The following is a 14,972-nucleotide window of genomic DNA, read 5'->3' on the forward strand; positions in this document are numbered from 1 at the left end:
GGATTTAAAGAGCTTGACGGACTGAACCCCCACCAAACCCGCATGTCAGTCTGCGGTGTAAAATAGGAAAGGTCACCAACTATGTCCGTAATATGTCTCAGAAGACATGTCAGATTATACCAACGTATGTTCGGACAACCCAGGCCTCCCTTTGCCTTTGATTGCATTAACACTTGAAGAGAGATGCGTGCCCGCCGTCCGTTCCAAATAAACTTCCGAAACAAGGCATGCACCGCTCTACAGTCCTTTCGGCTAACCCACAAGGCGGACATCTGCAATACATATAACCACCGTGGCAGAATTACCATTTTAAGTATCTGTATTCTGCCTGTTATAGAGAGCGGCAAATTCTGCCATTTCTGAAGTTTATGCGCTGTATCATGCAACAAGGGATCTAGATTGAGTCTGTAAAATCATTGATATCTGGTGGTATCTTGACCCCCAGATACTTCATTGCTGTGGACACCCACCTCAAAGGAAAAGGACCTTGCCATGTCGATTTTACCTTCCCCCCCTATATCTAAGGCTTCGGATTTATCTTTGTTTATACGGAGACCTGCGAATCTTCCATAGGCTTCTTGGATGTCTAACAAGGGTTGTAGTGATTTTTGGGGGTTAGTAAGATATATTAAAATGTCATCCGCAAATGCTGCGATTTTAAATGTATGAGGTTCCTCCCCAAACCCCGTGATTTCCGGCGAGTTTGCTATCTTCCGAAGAAGGGGATCAATGGCTAGTATATACAATAGTGGGGAGAGTGGGCACCCCTGACGAACCCCTCTATGTATATGAAAGCCCTCTGATTTGAAACCATTCGCTACTATATGGGAACAGGGATTTGTGTATAACATATGGATGTAGCTCAGAAAGTTACGTTCCATCCCGTATCTTTGTAAGACTGAGAAAAGATAAGGCCAGGAGACTCGATCAAACGCCTTTTCCGAGTCGAATCCTATCGCCAAGGCACTGATGTTTTGTGCTAGAGACGAAGACATGGCCGATATAAGTTTGATTATGTTAGCACATGCCGGTCTATTTCTAACAAAGCCTACTTGATACTTGGAAATAAGCTGTGGTAGTAAAGTGCTGAGCCTATCTGCTAGTACCTTGGCTAAAAGTTTGAGATCACAATTTAGTAGTGATATCGGCCTGTACGAACTCGGGACCAAAGGGTCCTTCCCTGGTTTTGGAAGAACTGTTATGTATGCCAAATTAAATTGGGGTGGGAGCGCTTGTTTGTGTACCGCCTCATTGAAAAACTGCGTAAGAGTGGGAGTTAACTGATTTTGTAATATTTTGTAAAAGTCAAAGGAGAAACCATCGGGTCCAGGAGCCTTCCTTTCTTTACTAGTTGAAATGGCCGTAAGGACTTCTAGAGGAATAATAGGTCTATTCAAAAAGGAAAGCTGTGTATGGGACAAAGAAGGGAGATCCAAATTCTTAAAAAAAGCTTCCTCCTCTTTGGCGCCCCCTGTGACATCATCCGTATATAGATTTTCATAAAAGATGCGAAAGATTTCACAAATCTCTTTTCTTGTAGTGACTAACTGCCCCAAAGCTGTTTTCATTGAGGGGATAAAGGTCTTTCCTCTATGTATCCGGATAAGATTGGCCATATGCTTCCCCGCTTTATTCCCATATTTAAAAAAATTCCTATCTGCCACTTGAAATGCTTTTTGTGCCCTCTGATGTAAAACATTATTTAAATCTCTTAGAACTGAAATATTCCTTTTGTTGTTGTAGGGATGGACGGGTAACCATCGCCTGTTTGAGCCGTCCCAGCTTTTCTTCTAAATTTAATATCTGTGCATTTATTCTCTTCTTACGAAAAGCGACATATGATATAAGTTCTCCTCTAAGTACAGTCTTAGCAGCCTCCCAATATAATTGAGGGTTGGAAGAGTGTTGGGAATTGTGAGAATCATATTCCTCCCATTTCTGCTGTAAAAATGCCTGGAATGTCTTATCTGTACGTAAATAGCTTGGGAAACGCCAAAACCTTTCCTCCGGTTCCCATTTTTGGAATCTGAGCTCCACCCATATGATGGCATGATCCGAAAGCCCCTGAGTCCCAATAACTGCCTTGGAGAGTGCATGGAACCCAGCTCTAGGAATTAAGATGTAATCGATTCTGGATAAGGATACGTGTGCTCTAGAAATGTGGGTGTAATCTTTCTCTGTCGGGTGCAACGTTCGCCAGGAATCCAAGAGGGAGAACTCAGAACAAAGGAAAGGAACCCCCTTCCCCTCTCTATTTGTCCTTGCTGGTCCTGGAGGTGCCTTATCAACTGTTGGGTCAGCCGGAAAGTTAAAATCTCCCGCCACCACTACATATCCCTTAGCATGTGCAACTAATTGTGAAAGGATGTAAGTATAAAAACTATGCGAGTATGCATTTGGCGCATATAGACAACAAAGTGTGATTTCCCTGCCATTAAGAGAGCCCACTACCATAACCATACGCCCCTCGGGGTCATGTAATATAGTAGATGCGGAGAAGGAGGCATCTTTATGGACTAATATAGCTACACCACCTTTTTTCCCCGCTGCTGGAGTGTAATAGCAAGAGCCCACCCAATCCCTTTTTAATTTTTGGCTTTCCAGTGCATTCAAATGTGTCTCCTGTACACAGACTATCGTGGGATGGTAAGCTTTAAGTTGCTTCAGGATTTTGTATCTTTTAACTGGTGACCCTATTCCATTCACGTTCCAGGATAAAATCTTGAGGTCACTCGCCATGTGCAGAGCAATTTATATTTGTGGTGCAGGACAATGTAAACCTTAAGTACCTTCCTCCCATCTCAAACCCGAGCGAAGAGATGCTCCATTCAATCTCAGACACTTCACCTCCCAATTTAAACTCCTTAGGGAAGGCTGCCATCGTCATAAGTATTGCCATTAACTCTGTGCCACAGTCCCACCCAGAGAGTGTCTTCCCTGTGCTCCCACGTCCACTCCCGTCTGCCTGATACCTACTCACACGCTTTGTACTATTTTCCAACACACACATTCCACATTCATCCGGGTCCCCCATCCCCTCCCATCCAATCCCACCCAAGCATCCCCTGTCCCACTGTATATCCCCTTCCCTCTTTCCCTGTCCCCCCATTCCATCCCACCTCCTCATAACCTCTCTAAAGAGGAAACCTTTAAATTGGCTCCCCTAACCTAGGGGTAGAGATCACGTTGTAATGTGATCAGGTGCTTCGCTCCTCCATCTGTGGAGCTGTATGTCCAACATTTATAGTATCTTAACACTCCTCACATCAGTAATCAACAGAAATATAAACAGATTAACTAACAGGTATCAATTACATTCATAGCCGTATTGCAGACTTAAAGAGAAATAAAGAATAAGGAGAGAAAAGCACCATGTCAGAGTATGATCCCTATCAATATACTTAATACTGCCCACAGTAATTACTCTTCAAGGGACCAAACAGTCCAAAAAGAAAACAAGAGACCCTCCGGTATACAAAAAAAAACAGTCTAGAAAAAAAAACAAATATCAGGAGTCTCCAATGCTAACCACCCGTGTCTGTCTTCCGCATCGAAACAACTGCAATACCTGGTGTCTCTGAAGGTCAAAAGAGCTGCTATATCTTGCGGCTGACCAGTCATTGATCCTCTTCCATCGAAAAAAAAATAAATTTGGAATCCCATTGTCTGCAGCCGCTTATCACCAAACATATAGCCGTAGATATCGCTAACCTTGGTTCTTTGGTGCATGTTCGTCCCCGCCAACTCTCTGCAGCTTGATCGAGGGGGAAAAAAGAAAAACGAGGTCGTGCTGCGCCATTCAAATCTCTGAGAGACACACAAAATGGCCGCCGGTAGCTTCCTCCTTCACCCACTCACCGCACATGTGAGGCCAAAAATTTCTTTGCTGCTTCTGGCTCCTCAAAGACCGATGTTTGGTTGCCATGCCAAATTTTTAGTCGCGCCGGGAATTGCAGGGTAAAACGCACTTGTTTATCATATAATTCAGAACAGATGGGAGAGAAACCCCTTCGAAGCCCAGAAACTTTAGCCGAATAGTCCTGAAATATTCTTATTCTTTTCCCTTCATAGGCAAGGTCTGGCACTTTCCGATACGCTTGCAGAAGTGCTTGCTTGTGAGAAAAGTTTAATATTTTTGCGATTATTAGCCTCGGGCGGTTGTCTCCTTCCTTCCATTGCCCCAGCCTGTGCGCTCGTTCCACATGAAAAACTGGGGAGAGTTCTGGTATGTGCAAGGCATCAGGGAGCCAGGATTCGAGAAAACTGCCTAAATTGGCTTCCGCCAGCGATTCTGGAAATCCCATCAGCCGAATATTAGATCTTCTCGCCCTGTTTTCCAGGTCGTCAATTTTGTCAGTATGCGCTGCGACCTGTTTTTCCAGTGCCAATATTTTCCCTGTGAGGGAGAGATTTTCATCTTCCAGGAGCCCGACTCTGCCCTCTAGCCTTTCGAATCGTGGATTGATGTCCTCCAATGCCGTACGTACCTCCGATATTTGTGTGGATATAGAAGCCAATTTGAGGTCTAAGGTCTCCATTAAGATCGCTTTGAAATTCTCTGCCGCCATGGAGGATAAGGCCAGAGGGTCAGACGCAGTTTCGCTCGCCGCCATCTTGGGGTCTCCCGTTTTCGTTTTTTCCCTCTCCCTTCTTCCAGCTCGGATTGGCATGCCGGGTGAGGAGCGATTCATATAGTTTGTGATGGACATGTACTCTTGTATTCCTCGAATGTTTTTGGAGAAAATTTTGCAGCTAATCTGTCGAGGTAAGTACAAATTCAGAGCGAAGCACCCGGAGCTCTCCTAAACCCGACCTCCTTCGCTCATCACATCACGTGATCTCCTATAGTCCATTTTAAATCATCAATGATTAACCAATGGCGCAGAAAAAACACCATTATTAATGCGCGATCTGTGCTCCATCAACCGGGTTTTAATAACCCTCCTTGTACGTCCCACGTATACCTTTGAACATTTACAAACAATAGCATAGATGACATTTTTTGACATACAGTTAGTGCTTGCTTTACGTTTAACCACATATCCCGTATTTGTGTCAATCCAGGTGCTCCTTCTATGGTGTTAGCACAAATTGAACACGCTCCACATTGCTTGTGTTCTCCCCTATTGTCAAATGGGGGCCGTGTCCTGGTTAAACTTGCATGCACTACTTTGTCCCGTATATTGGACCCCAACTTGTGGCAAACAACGGAAATTCATCAAAAATCTCATGAAGTCCCAACACAGGCCAGTGCCTCTTCACAGAATCAATCAATGCCACAGTAGAGGTGCTTTGCTGGAGGTTAGGTTAGGTGAAACTAATTTTAAAATATATAAAAAAACATTTTTTCTAAAAGATTATTTGAAAAGATTGAAGTGGTGGAAGGTGGTGCTCATGATTATACCATAAAAATTGAGCTAGACACCAAGGCTTGGTGTTCTGGAAATTATATGAAGCATCACCTAACACTTGTTAAATATTTAAAAAAAAAATTTAAATTATGGGACACTGAGGTGTGATTAAAAAACTTCAACAATATTTAAAAGCATTTCTTAATTAAAGATAATAAGACTATATTTGTGTGGGTTGTTTGGTTGATTTGGTATATGGGTTACCCCCACATTTTGTGGATTGATAGTGGTCGATGGATTTGATGGAAGCATTCTTGACCAAACCAGAAAATTTTGGAACAATACAATTTCTGTCAATTCAATCAACAAATTATTTGAAATTCTGTGGGGGATTGTTCGTTGATTGAAGGTTTGTGTGACTGTTTGCAAAGCTTTATGTTGTGGAATGTTGGTATATAAAGAATTGATATCCATGGTCACCATGCTGTAATTGTCTTGATTGATAACCAATGACTGAATTAGAGTCAAAAAATGTGAAGTGTCTTTAACGTAAGACTGTATTTGTATAACATATGGTTGGACTAGCGAATGAAAACACTTCCCATAGGAGGACAACAAAAGCAATTCTGATTGGCCACATTAGGATACAATTCACTGCATAAAACAAGAGCCTGCACAGCCCATGTTCAGTTGACATCTGGATTGCCATCAGTGAGGACTGCTATCAGCAAAGTCTCCCAACCATGCAGTAGACATACCAGGAAATCGGAGCGGGGCACCGCATCAAGAAGGCAAGCGACTAAAGCAACGGAGAAGCCTCTTCAGACATTTAAGGAAAGCAACTTAAGGAAAGTAATATTTATATATTTAAAATTTTGATTTTGTTTTCAACAGCGGGTCCAAACATCACTCGCCGGAACATCCCCTGAGGAAGGACGCACTTGCGTCCGAAACATGTACATGTTGGGACATGGATAACTTGTGAGATCTGCTACACAGTAATAAAAATAGAGTTAGTTCTCAACAAGAGAAGGATCAGAGATCATAGTTGACAGAATATCAACAGTGGTGCCGTGGTATTTGAAAACAACAAAGAAAAATCTGTATCCACTTGAGTATATTTTGCACTGGATGTCATTGGGTAATTTTAAACACAATAGAAATTTTTTGAAGTTTTTTTACAATATTTGCATAGAAAATAAAAAAAGGAGGAGGTTGGTGGTTCTAGGATTATAACATGCCAAATGAGGCAGCGTTGCCTACACGATTATATGAGACCCTTCCAACCCTTCTACAAAAATTTTTTGTTCATTATATTTAATAAAGAGAATTCCACAGTTTGTGTAGGTGCATAAAATTTAAAAATATTCAAAAAATATAAAAGCTTTGCAATAGTATATACACAAGTGTTTTTCACAGTGAGTGAACCTTCTTTGGTTCCTTTTTGATTTTTTTTAAAGCATTTATTAGCCATAATAAAAATGGTGCTGTTGAATTTTGGCCTCATCTTTCACTATAGTTCTTGCTTAGTCAATATATTTAGGGGACAATTTTTTCCATGTCTTATTCTACTGTTCTCTAATCATGAACTGTTCATTACCAGGTTCACACACAGGTAGTGTCTTTTCCCCTTTGAGGCTTTCCCAGACTCCATCAACACCACAACGGTATCTACCTAAAAATCAGAAGTAAAAATACATTTTTAGATTAAAAACATTCTAATGAAATTAATAACATAGTAAATATCTGACAGCAGAAATGATTATTCAACCTGTCCAGTCTGCCCAGTTATACTGTAAATGAAACATAGAAACGATGGCAGAAGACGACCAAATGGCCCATCCAGTCTGCCCAGGAAGCTTCGCACTTTTTTTTTTCTCATACTTATCTGTTTCTCTTGGCTCTTAGTAACCTTTTGGTTCTATTTCCCTTACACCCCCCACCATTAATGTAGAGAGCAGTGTTGGAACTGCATCTAAGTGAAATATCTAGCTTAATTAGTTAGGGGTAGTAACTGCCGCAATAAGCAAGCTACACCCATGCTTATTTGTTTACCCAGACTATGTAATTCAGTCCTTGTTGGTTGTTGTCTGTATATAGATCCACTTTTCTTCATTCTCCCTGCTGTTGAAGCAGAGAGCTATGCTGGATATGCGTGAAGTATCGGTCTTCCTCCCCTGCCGTTGAAGCAGAGAGCTATGCTGGATAGCATAGCTCTCTGCTTCTTAAGGTTGCTTTTCAGCTGCCAGCCGGTGTGTGATCACCTGCATGATTTCTCCATATCCAGGAGAGTGGTTGATCACTTTTTTTTTTTTCAGCCTCATATGAAGATCCTTGATATTAACCTTTTTCAATGTATGGAAAATGTTACCATTTCATTTTTATTAAAATTTATTAATCGCCTTTCACAAATGGTCAAAGCGATTTACAATAAACACACAAAATAATTGAGAAATATAAAACATAACATGAATTTCATATAGAAAATTATTGAGAACATTGAACAGTGTCAACAAAACATTGCCCATATTCAAACATATAAGCAACTGTTGAAAACATTTGTCAATATCCACAATCATCAGTCATATTCCAAATCAACAGAGTTGCACTTACTCTATAAGCCACAATCACAGACTTCTATAAGAAGGAGTAATTAGATTAAGGCAGCTGAGTATATCGTTAACACCTATCATAAGCACCATGGAGCAAGAAGTCTTTCAACAAATGAATTTTTTTTTTTTTTTAATTTATTATTATTATCAATGGCACGGAGCTCAAAAGGAAGGAGATTCCAAACCGCTGGGGCAGCTACTGAAAAGGATATCTCTCTGATAGTAGATAGATGTGTTAAACGGACAGATGGTATGATCTGATGATAACATAAGAAATTGCCATGCTGGGTCAGACCAAGGGTCCATCAAGCCCAGCATCCTGTTTCCAACAGAGGCCAAACCAGGCCACAAGAACCTGGCAATTACCCAAACACTAAGAAGATCCCATGCTATTGATGCAATTAATAGCAGTGGCTATTCTCTAAGTAAATTTGATTAATAGCCGTTAATGGACTTCTTCTCCAAGAACTTATCCAAACCTATTTTGAACCCAGCTACACTAACTGCACTAACCACATCCTCTGGCAACAAATTCCAGAGCTTTATTGTGCATTGAGGGGCGGATTTTCAGAGCCCTGCTCGCCGGTGCGCCTATGTTCAATAGGCCTACCGGCGCGCGCAGACCCTGGGACTCGCATAAGTCCCGGGGTTGGTGTGAGGGGGGCGTGTTGGGGGCGGGCCCGGTCGGCGTGGCGTGTCGGGGGCGGGTTGGCAGCGTTTTGGGGGCGGGTGTGGTTACGGCCTGGGGCGGTCCGGGGGCGTGGCCGCGCCCTCCGTACCCGCCCCCAGGTTGAGTCCCAGCACGCTAGCGGCCCACTCGCGCGGGGATTTACGTCTCCCTCCGGGAGGCGTAAATCCCCCGACAAAGGTAAGGGGGGGGTTTAGACAGGGGCGGGTGGGTTAGGGAGGGGAAGGTGAGGGGAGGGCAAAAGAAAGTTCCCTCCGAGGCCGCTCCAATTTCGGAGCGGCCTCGGAGGGAACGGGGGTAGGCTGCGCGGCTCGACGCGCGCCGGCTATACGGAATCGATAGCCTTGCGCGCGCCGATCCAGGTTTTTAGCAGATACGCGCGTATCTACTAAAATCCCGCGTACTTTTGCTTGCGCCTGATGCGCCAGCAAAAGTACGCCAATTTGCGCGGTTTGAAAATCTACCCCTGAGTGAAAAAGAATTTTCTCCAACTAGTCTTAAATGTGTTACTTGATAACTTCACGGAATGCCCCCTAGTCCTTCTATTAATCAAAAGTGTAAATAACCGATTCATATCTACTCGTTCAAGACCTCTCATGATCTTAAAGACCTCTATCATATACCCCCTCAGCCGTCTCTTCTCCAAGCTGAACAGCCCTAACCTCTTCAGCCTTTCCTCATAGGGGAGCTGTTCCATCCCCTTTATCATTTTGGTTGCCCTTTTCTGTACCTTCTCCATCGTAACTATATCTTTTTTGAGATGTGGCAACCAGAATTGTACACAGTATTCAAGGTTCGGTCTCACAATGGAGCGATATAGAGGCATTATGACCTTTTCCGTTTTATTAACCATTCCCTTCCTAATAATTCCTAACATTGTTTGCCTTTTTGACTGCTGCAGCACACTGAGCCGACGATTTTCAAGTATTATCCACTATGATGCCTAGATCTTTTTCCTGGGTGGTAGTTACTAATATTTATTTATTTATTTGTTGAGTTTTATATACCGTCATTCGGTGGAGCCATCATAACGGTTTACAAAAATATACATTTTTCTTAGCAGTTGTGTAACAGAAAAAACAATGTGAACGTTATACATTTTCTTAGCAAGGGTTATTTTTCCCTATATGCAACACCTTGCACTTGTCCACATTAAATTTCATCTGCCATTTGGATGCCCAATCTTCCAGTCTTGCAAGGTCCTCCTGTAATGTATCACAATCCGCTTGTGATGTAACTATTCTGAATAATTTTGTATCATCTGCAAATTTGATAACTTCACTCGTCGTATTCCTTTTCAAATCATTTATATATATATATATATATATATATATATATATATATATTGAAAAGCACTGGTCCAAGTACAGATCCCTGAGGCACTCCACTGTTTACCCTTTTCCACTAAGAAAATTAACCATTTAATCCTACTCTCTGTTTCCTGACTTTTAACCAGTTTTGTAATCCACGAAAGGACATCGCCTCCTATTCCATGACTTTTTAGTTTTCTTAGAAGCCTCTCATGAGGTACTTTGTCAAATGCCTTCTGAAAATCCAAATACACTACATTTACCGGTTCACCTTTATCCACATGTTTATTAACCCCTTCAAAAAAATGAAGCAGATTTGTTAGGCAAGACTTCCCTTGGGTAAATCCATGTTGACTATGTTCCATTAAACCATGTCTTTCTATATGCTTTATGATTTTGAACTTGAGAATAGTTTCCACTATTTTTCCCAGCACTGAAGTCAGGCTCACTGGTCTATAGTTACCCGGATTGCCCCTGGTGCCTTTTTTAAATATTTGGGTTACATTGGCCGCCCTCCAGTCTTCAGGTACAATGGATGATTTTAATGGTAGTAAAAATTTGTAACCTAATAGGTCTGAAATTTCATTTTTCAGTTCCTTCAGTCCCCTAGGATGCATGCCATCTGGTCCAGGTGATTTGCCACTCTTGTTTGTCGATCTGGTCTACTACATCTTCCAGGTTCACAGTGATTTCGTTGAATTCTTTTGACTCATCACCCACTGAAACCCATCTCAGGAACTGGTCACACCCCAACATCCTCCTTAGTAAACACGGAAGCAAAGAATTCATTTAGTCTTTCTGCAATGGCCTTATCTTCCCTAAGAGCCCCTTTAACTCCTCGGTCATCTAATGGTCCAACTGACTCCCTCACAGGTTTCTTGCTTCGGATATATTTAAAAAAGATTTTAATGAGTTTTTGCCTCTATGGCCAACTTCATTTCAAATTCTCTCTTCGCCTGTCTTATCAATGTTTTACACTTAACTTGGCAATGCTTATGTTTTATCCTATTTTCATCAGATGGATCCTTCTTCCAATTTTCGAAGGATGTTTTTTTGGCTAAAATAGCCTCCTTCACCTCACCTTTTAACCATGATGGTAATTGTTTTGCCTTCCTTCCACCTTTCTTAATGTGTGGAATACATGTGGACTGTGCCTCTAGGTTTGTATTTTTAAACAACTGTTGTATTTTAAACAACTGTTGAACACTTTTAACCTTTGCAGCAGCACCTTTCAGTTTTTTTCTAACTATTTTCCTCATTTTATCAAAGTTTCCCTTTTGAAAGTTAGAGCTGCAGATTTACTTATTGTCCCCCTTCCACTTATTAGTTTAAATTTGATCATGTTATGATCACTTGCCAAGTAGGTCCACCACCGTTATCTCTCTCACCAAATCCTGCGTTCCACTAAGAATTAAAACTAAAATAGCTCCCTCTCTTGTTGGTTCCTGAACCAATTGCTCAATGAAGCAGTCATTTATTACATCCAGGAACTTTGTCTCTAGCAAGTCGTGATGTTACATTTACCCAGTCAATATTGGGGTAATTGAAATATCCCATTATTATTGCACTGCCAAATTGGTTAGCTTCCCTGATTTCTCTTAGCATTTCATCATCTGTCTGACCATTTTGTCCAGGAAGACAGTCTTATGCTCCTTTCACTATACTCTCACCCAACACACATGGGATTTCTACCCATATAGATTCTACTAAGCATTTAGTCTCTTGTATGATTTTTATCCTGTTGGACTTGCCCACATTAAATTTCATCTGCCATTTAGATGTGCAATCTCCCAGTCTCACTAGCTGCTCTTGCAGTTTCTCACAGTTGGCTTGTGCTTCAACTGAATAGTTTTGTGACATCTGCAAATTTGATAACCTCTCCCATCACTCCCTTTTCTAGATCATTTATAAATACAGGTTCCTGAGAGTAATGACCATTCAGTCCTAATCTGTTTCCTATCTTTTACCTAGTTCCCAAGCCACAGTTTTGGGAAACATGATTACAGTATAACTGTTGCTAAAGTAGGGAGATTAAACATGCTAAAAATAAATACATAGGTCCATCCTCATTAAAAGTTTATGATAAAAGGCCATTTGCATGTCCCCACTGATCTCAGTTATGCTGGTAACTCACTGGGAGAGTTGGAAAGTATGTGAGGTTGGAGATGCCACAGGATGGACAGGCTCATGTATTAAATTTGGGAACATAATCAAGCCATATTTGTTTTGACTAAAAGTGCAGGAAAAATGCTGTTTGAAATATGTCTATTAATAATTATAGAAAGTAAGGTGGCTCTCTTGTTCCTTTCAGTCACCACATCTGAAAGCTTGTCTTCATATTGGATTCCAAACTTGCTACTGCGGCTCAAATACTGTACACTAAAATCTTTCAACTATGCCATTTTTCTTTGAAGTCTGGCCTTTGCAACAGCCATCCAGGCCTATGATCTCGTACATGGACTACTACTATTCCCTATACATTGATCTACCAAACAAAACCTAAATCATTGCCTGCAGCTCATATAACATGCAGCAGGCTAGAGTCTTAACACCAGTAAATCTGACTGGATCACTCCACTCCTTAAAAACCCTACACTGGCTCCTAACATCCCACCACATATGCTTCAAAATCCTAATCCTACCTTTCAAGACATTCAGGGGTCTTGTGCCACCTGACCTCCTGTATGCATCCTCTCACCCATTGTACTCATTGCCACATACTCACCTGGTTGTATCAGCCCCTAAGGAAATGTGACTATCTACCCCAAGAAAAAGAAACTTTTCAAGATGTGGATAAAGGTGAACCGGTAGATATAGTATACTTGTATTTTCAGAAGGCATTTGACAAAGTTCCTCATGAGAGGGTTCTAGGAAAAGTAAAAAGTCATGGGATAGGTGGCGATGTCCTTTCGTGGATTACAAACTGGCTAAAAGACAGGAAACAGAGAGTAGGATTAAATGGACAATTTTTTCAGTGGATGGGAGTGGGCAGTGGAATGCCTCAGGGATCTGTATTGGGACCCTTTTCAATATATTTATAAACAATCTGGAAAGAAATATGACAAGTGAGGTAATCAAATTTGCAGATGATACAAAATTGTTCAGAGTAGTTAAATCATAAGCAGATTGTGATAAATTGTAGGAAGACCTTGTGAGACTGGAAAACTGGACATCACAATGGCAGATGAAATTTAATGTGGATAAGTGCAAGGTGATGCATATAGGGAAAATTAACCCATGCTATAGTTACACAGTTAGGTTCCATATTAGGTGCTACTACCCAAGAAAGAGATCTAGGCGACATAGTGGATAACACATTGAAATCATCTGTTCAGTGTGCTGCAGCTGTCAAAAAAGCAAACAGAATGTTGTGAATTATTAGAAAGGGAATGGTGAATAAAACAGAAAATGTCAATGCCTCTGTATCGCTCCATGGTGAGACCGCACCTTAAATACTGTGTACAATTCTGGTCTCCGCATCTCAAAAAAGATATAATTGCAATGGAGAAGGTACAGAGAAGGGCTACCAAAATGAGGGGGATGGAACAGCTCCCCTATGAGGAAAGACTAAAGAGGTTAGGACTTTTCAGCTTGGAGAATAGAAGGCTGAGAGGGGATATGATAGAGGTGTTTAAAATCATGAGAGGTCTAGAATGGGTAGATGTGAATCGGTTATTTACGCTTTCGGATAATAGAAAGACTAGGTGGCATTCCATGAAGTTAGCATGTGGCACATTTAAAACTAAGCGGAGAAAGTTCTTTTTCACTCAATGCACAATTAAACTCCGGAATTTGTTGCCAGAGGATGTGGTTAGTGCAGTTAGTATAGCTGTGTTTAAAAAAGGATTGGATAAGTTCTTGGAGGAGAAGTCCATAACCTTCTATTAATTAAGTTGACTTAGAACTTAGCCACTGCTATTACTAGCAACGGTAACATGGAATAGACTTAATTTTTGGGTACTTGCCAGGTTCTTATGGCCTGGAAACAGGATGCTGGGTTTGATGGACCCTTGGTCTGACCCAGTATGGCATGTTCTTAGGATCTCCCCCCCCCCGAACTCTGCCTCTGGAAATCATGCTTGTGCCTGATCTGTTCACCTTCAGAAAGAAACTGAAAACCTGGTTATTTGAAGAAACCTTTGGCTCACTGCCCGAACTCTAATATCCCTCCCTCCTGCCTTCCTCTGCTTAAACCTCACTGTACTCTGCCCTAGTTCCACAATATCGGTGCCCTAAGTCTACCTCAACAGTTATATTTGATTAAAAATAATTGGATTGCATTTTCAGGTCTGGTCTTTTTATCATTCTTACCATCATTGTTTGCCTTCATCATGTAGTATGGTCCATCACATTGATATTGAATCAAAGCATTGTATGTTGTCATTGTAGATCCCAAATATGTAAATGTGCCATTGGATATGTCATCAGGCTCACCACAGTCCATAACTGATGTGAGAGAAAAGCAGTTTTTATTGAAAAGTATCAACATTATAGTGTATGATGAGATAAATACAAACCTGAAGAAAATAAGACATCATAAATATTTTGATCTCTTGTAGTACAGCAGTGAAAAGTTTTTAGATGACACTTTTCAATAAGTTTTGCAGGTGTGTATTTGATTTTGTTTGCCTAGCAGCCACCTTCTGTTTCTTAACGTGGCCTAGTAGACTGACTGTGTGACGGTAAATGGAACTTACTCTGAAGAGAGAGCAGTGTTAAGTGGAGTGCCGCAAGCATCAGTGTTGGGACCGGTCCTGTTCAATATCTTTGTGAGCGACATTGTGGACGGGCTAGAAGGTAAGGTTTGTCTTTTTGTGGATGACACTAAGATCTGCAACAGAGAGGTCATGCCAGAAGGAATGGAGAGAATGAGATGGGATTTAAGGAAGCTGGAAGAGTGGTTGAAGATGTGGCAGCTGAGATTCAATGCCAAGAAGTGCAGAGTCATGCACATGGGGTATGGAAATCCGAAAGAACAGTCTTCGATTGGGGGGGGGGGGGGGGGGGCTGG

General features: G+C 41.4%; 1 protein-coding gene across 4 annotated transcripts in view; it reads right to left on the minus strand.

Annotated features, from left to right (window-relative positions):
* Positions 1-14,972, minus strand: part of MASP2 (mannan binding lectin serine peptidase 2) — a 70,001-nt gene that overhangs the window by 13,469 nt on the left and 41,560 nt on the right. For 2 of the 4 annotated variants that reach the window (XM_029577999.1, XM_029578000.1), the window contains exons 9-10: positions 14,273-14,407; positions 6,952-7,026 (exon numbers count right to left, since the gene is read on the minus strand). In XM_029577999.1, coding sequence (XP_029433859.1) covers positions 6,952-7,026; positions 14,273-14,407 — 210 coding nt within the window. Of the gene's footprint in view, positions 1-6,951; positions 7,027-14,272; positions 14,408-14,972 lie in introns of those variants that run through there. The other 2 variants (XM_029578001.1, XR_003852774.1) reach the window with 1 other exon arrangement.

This window comes from Rhinatrema bivittatum, chromosome 15 (genome assembly GCF_901001135.1).
Source record: "Rhinatrema bivittatum chromosome 15, aRhiBiv1.1, whole genome shotgun sequence".
Lineage (NCBI taxonomy): Eukaryota > Metazoa > Chordata > Amphibia > Gymnophiona > Rhinatrematidae > Rhinatrema > Rhinatrema bivittatum.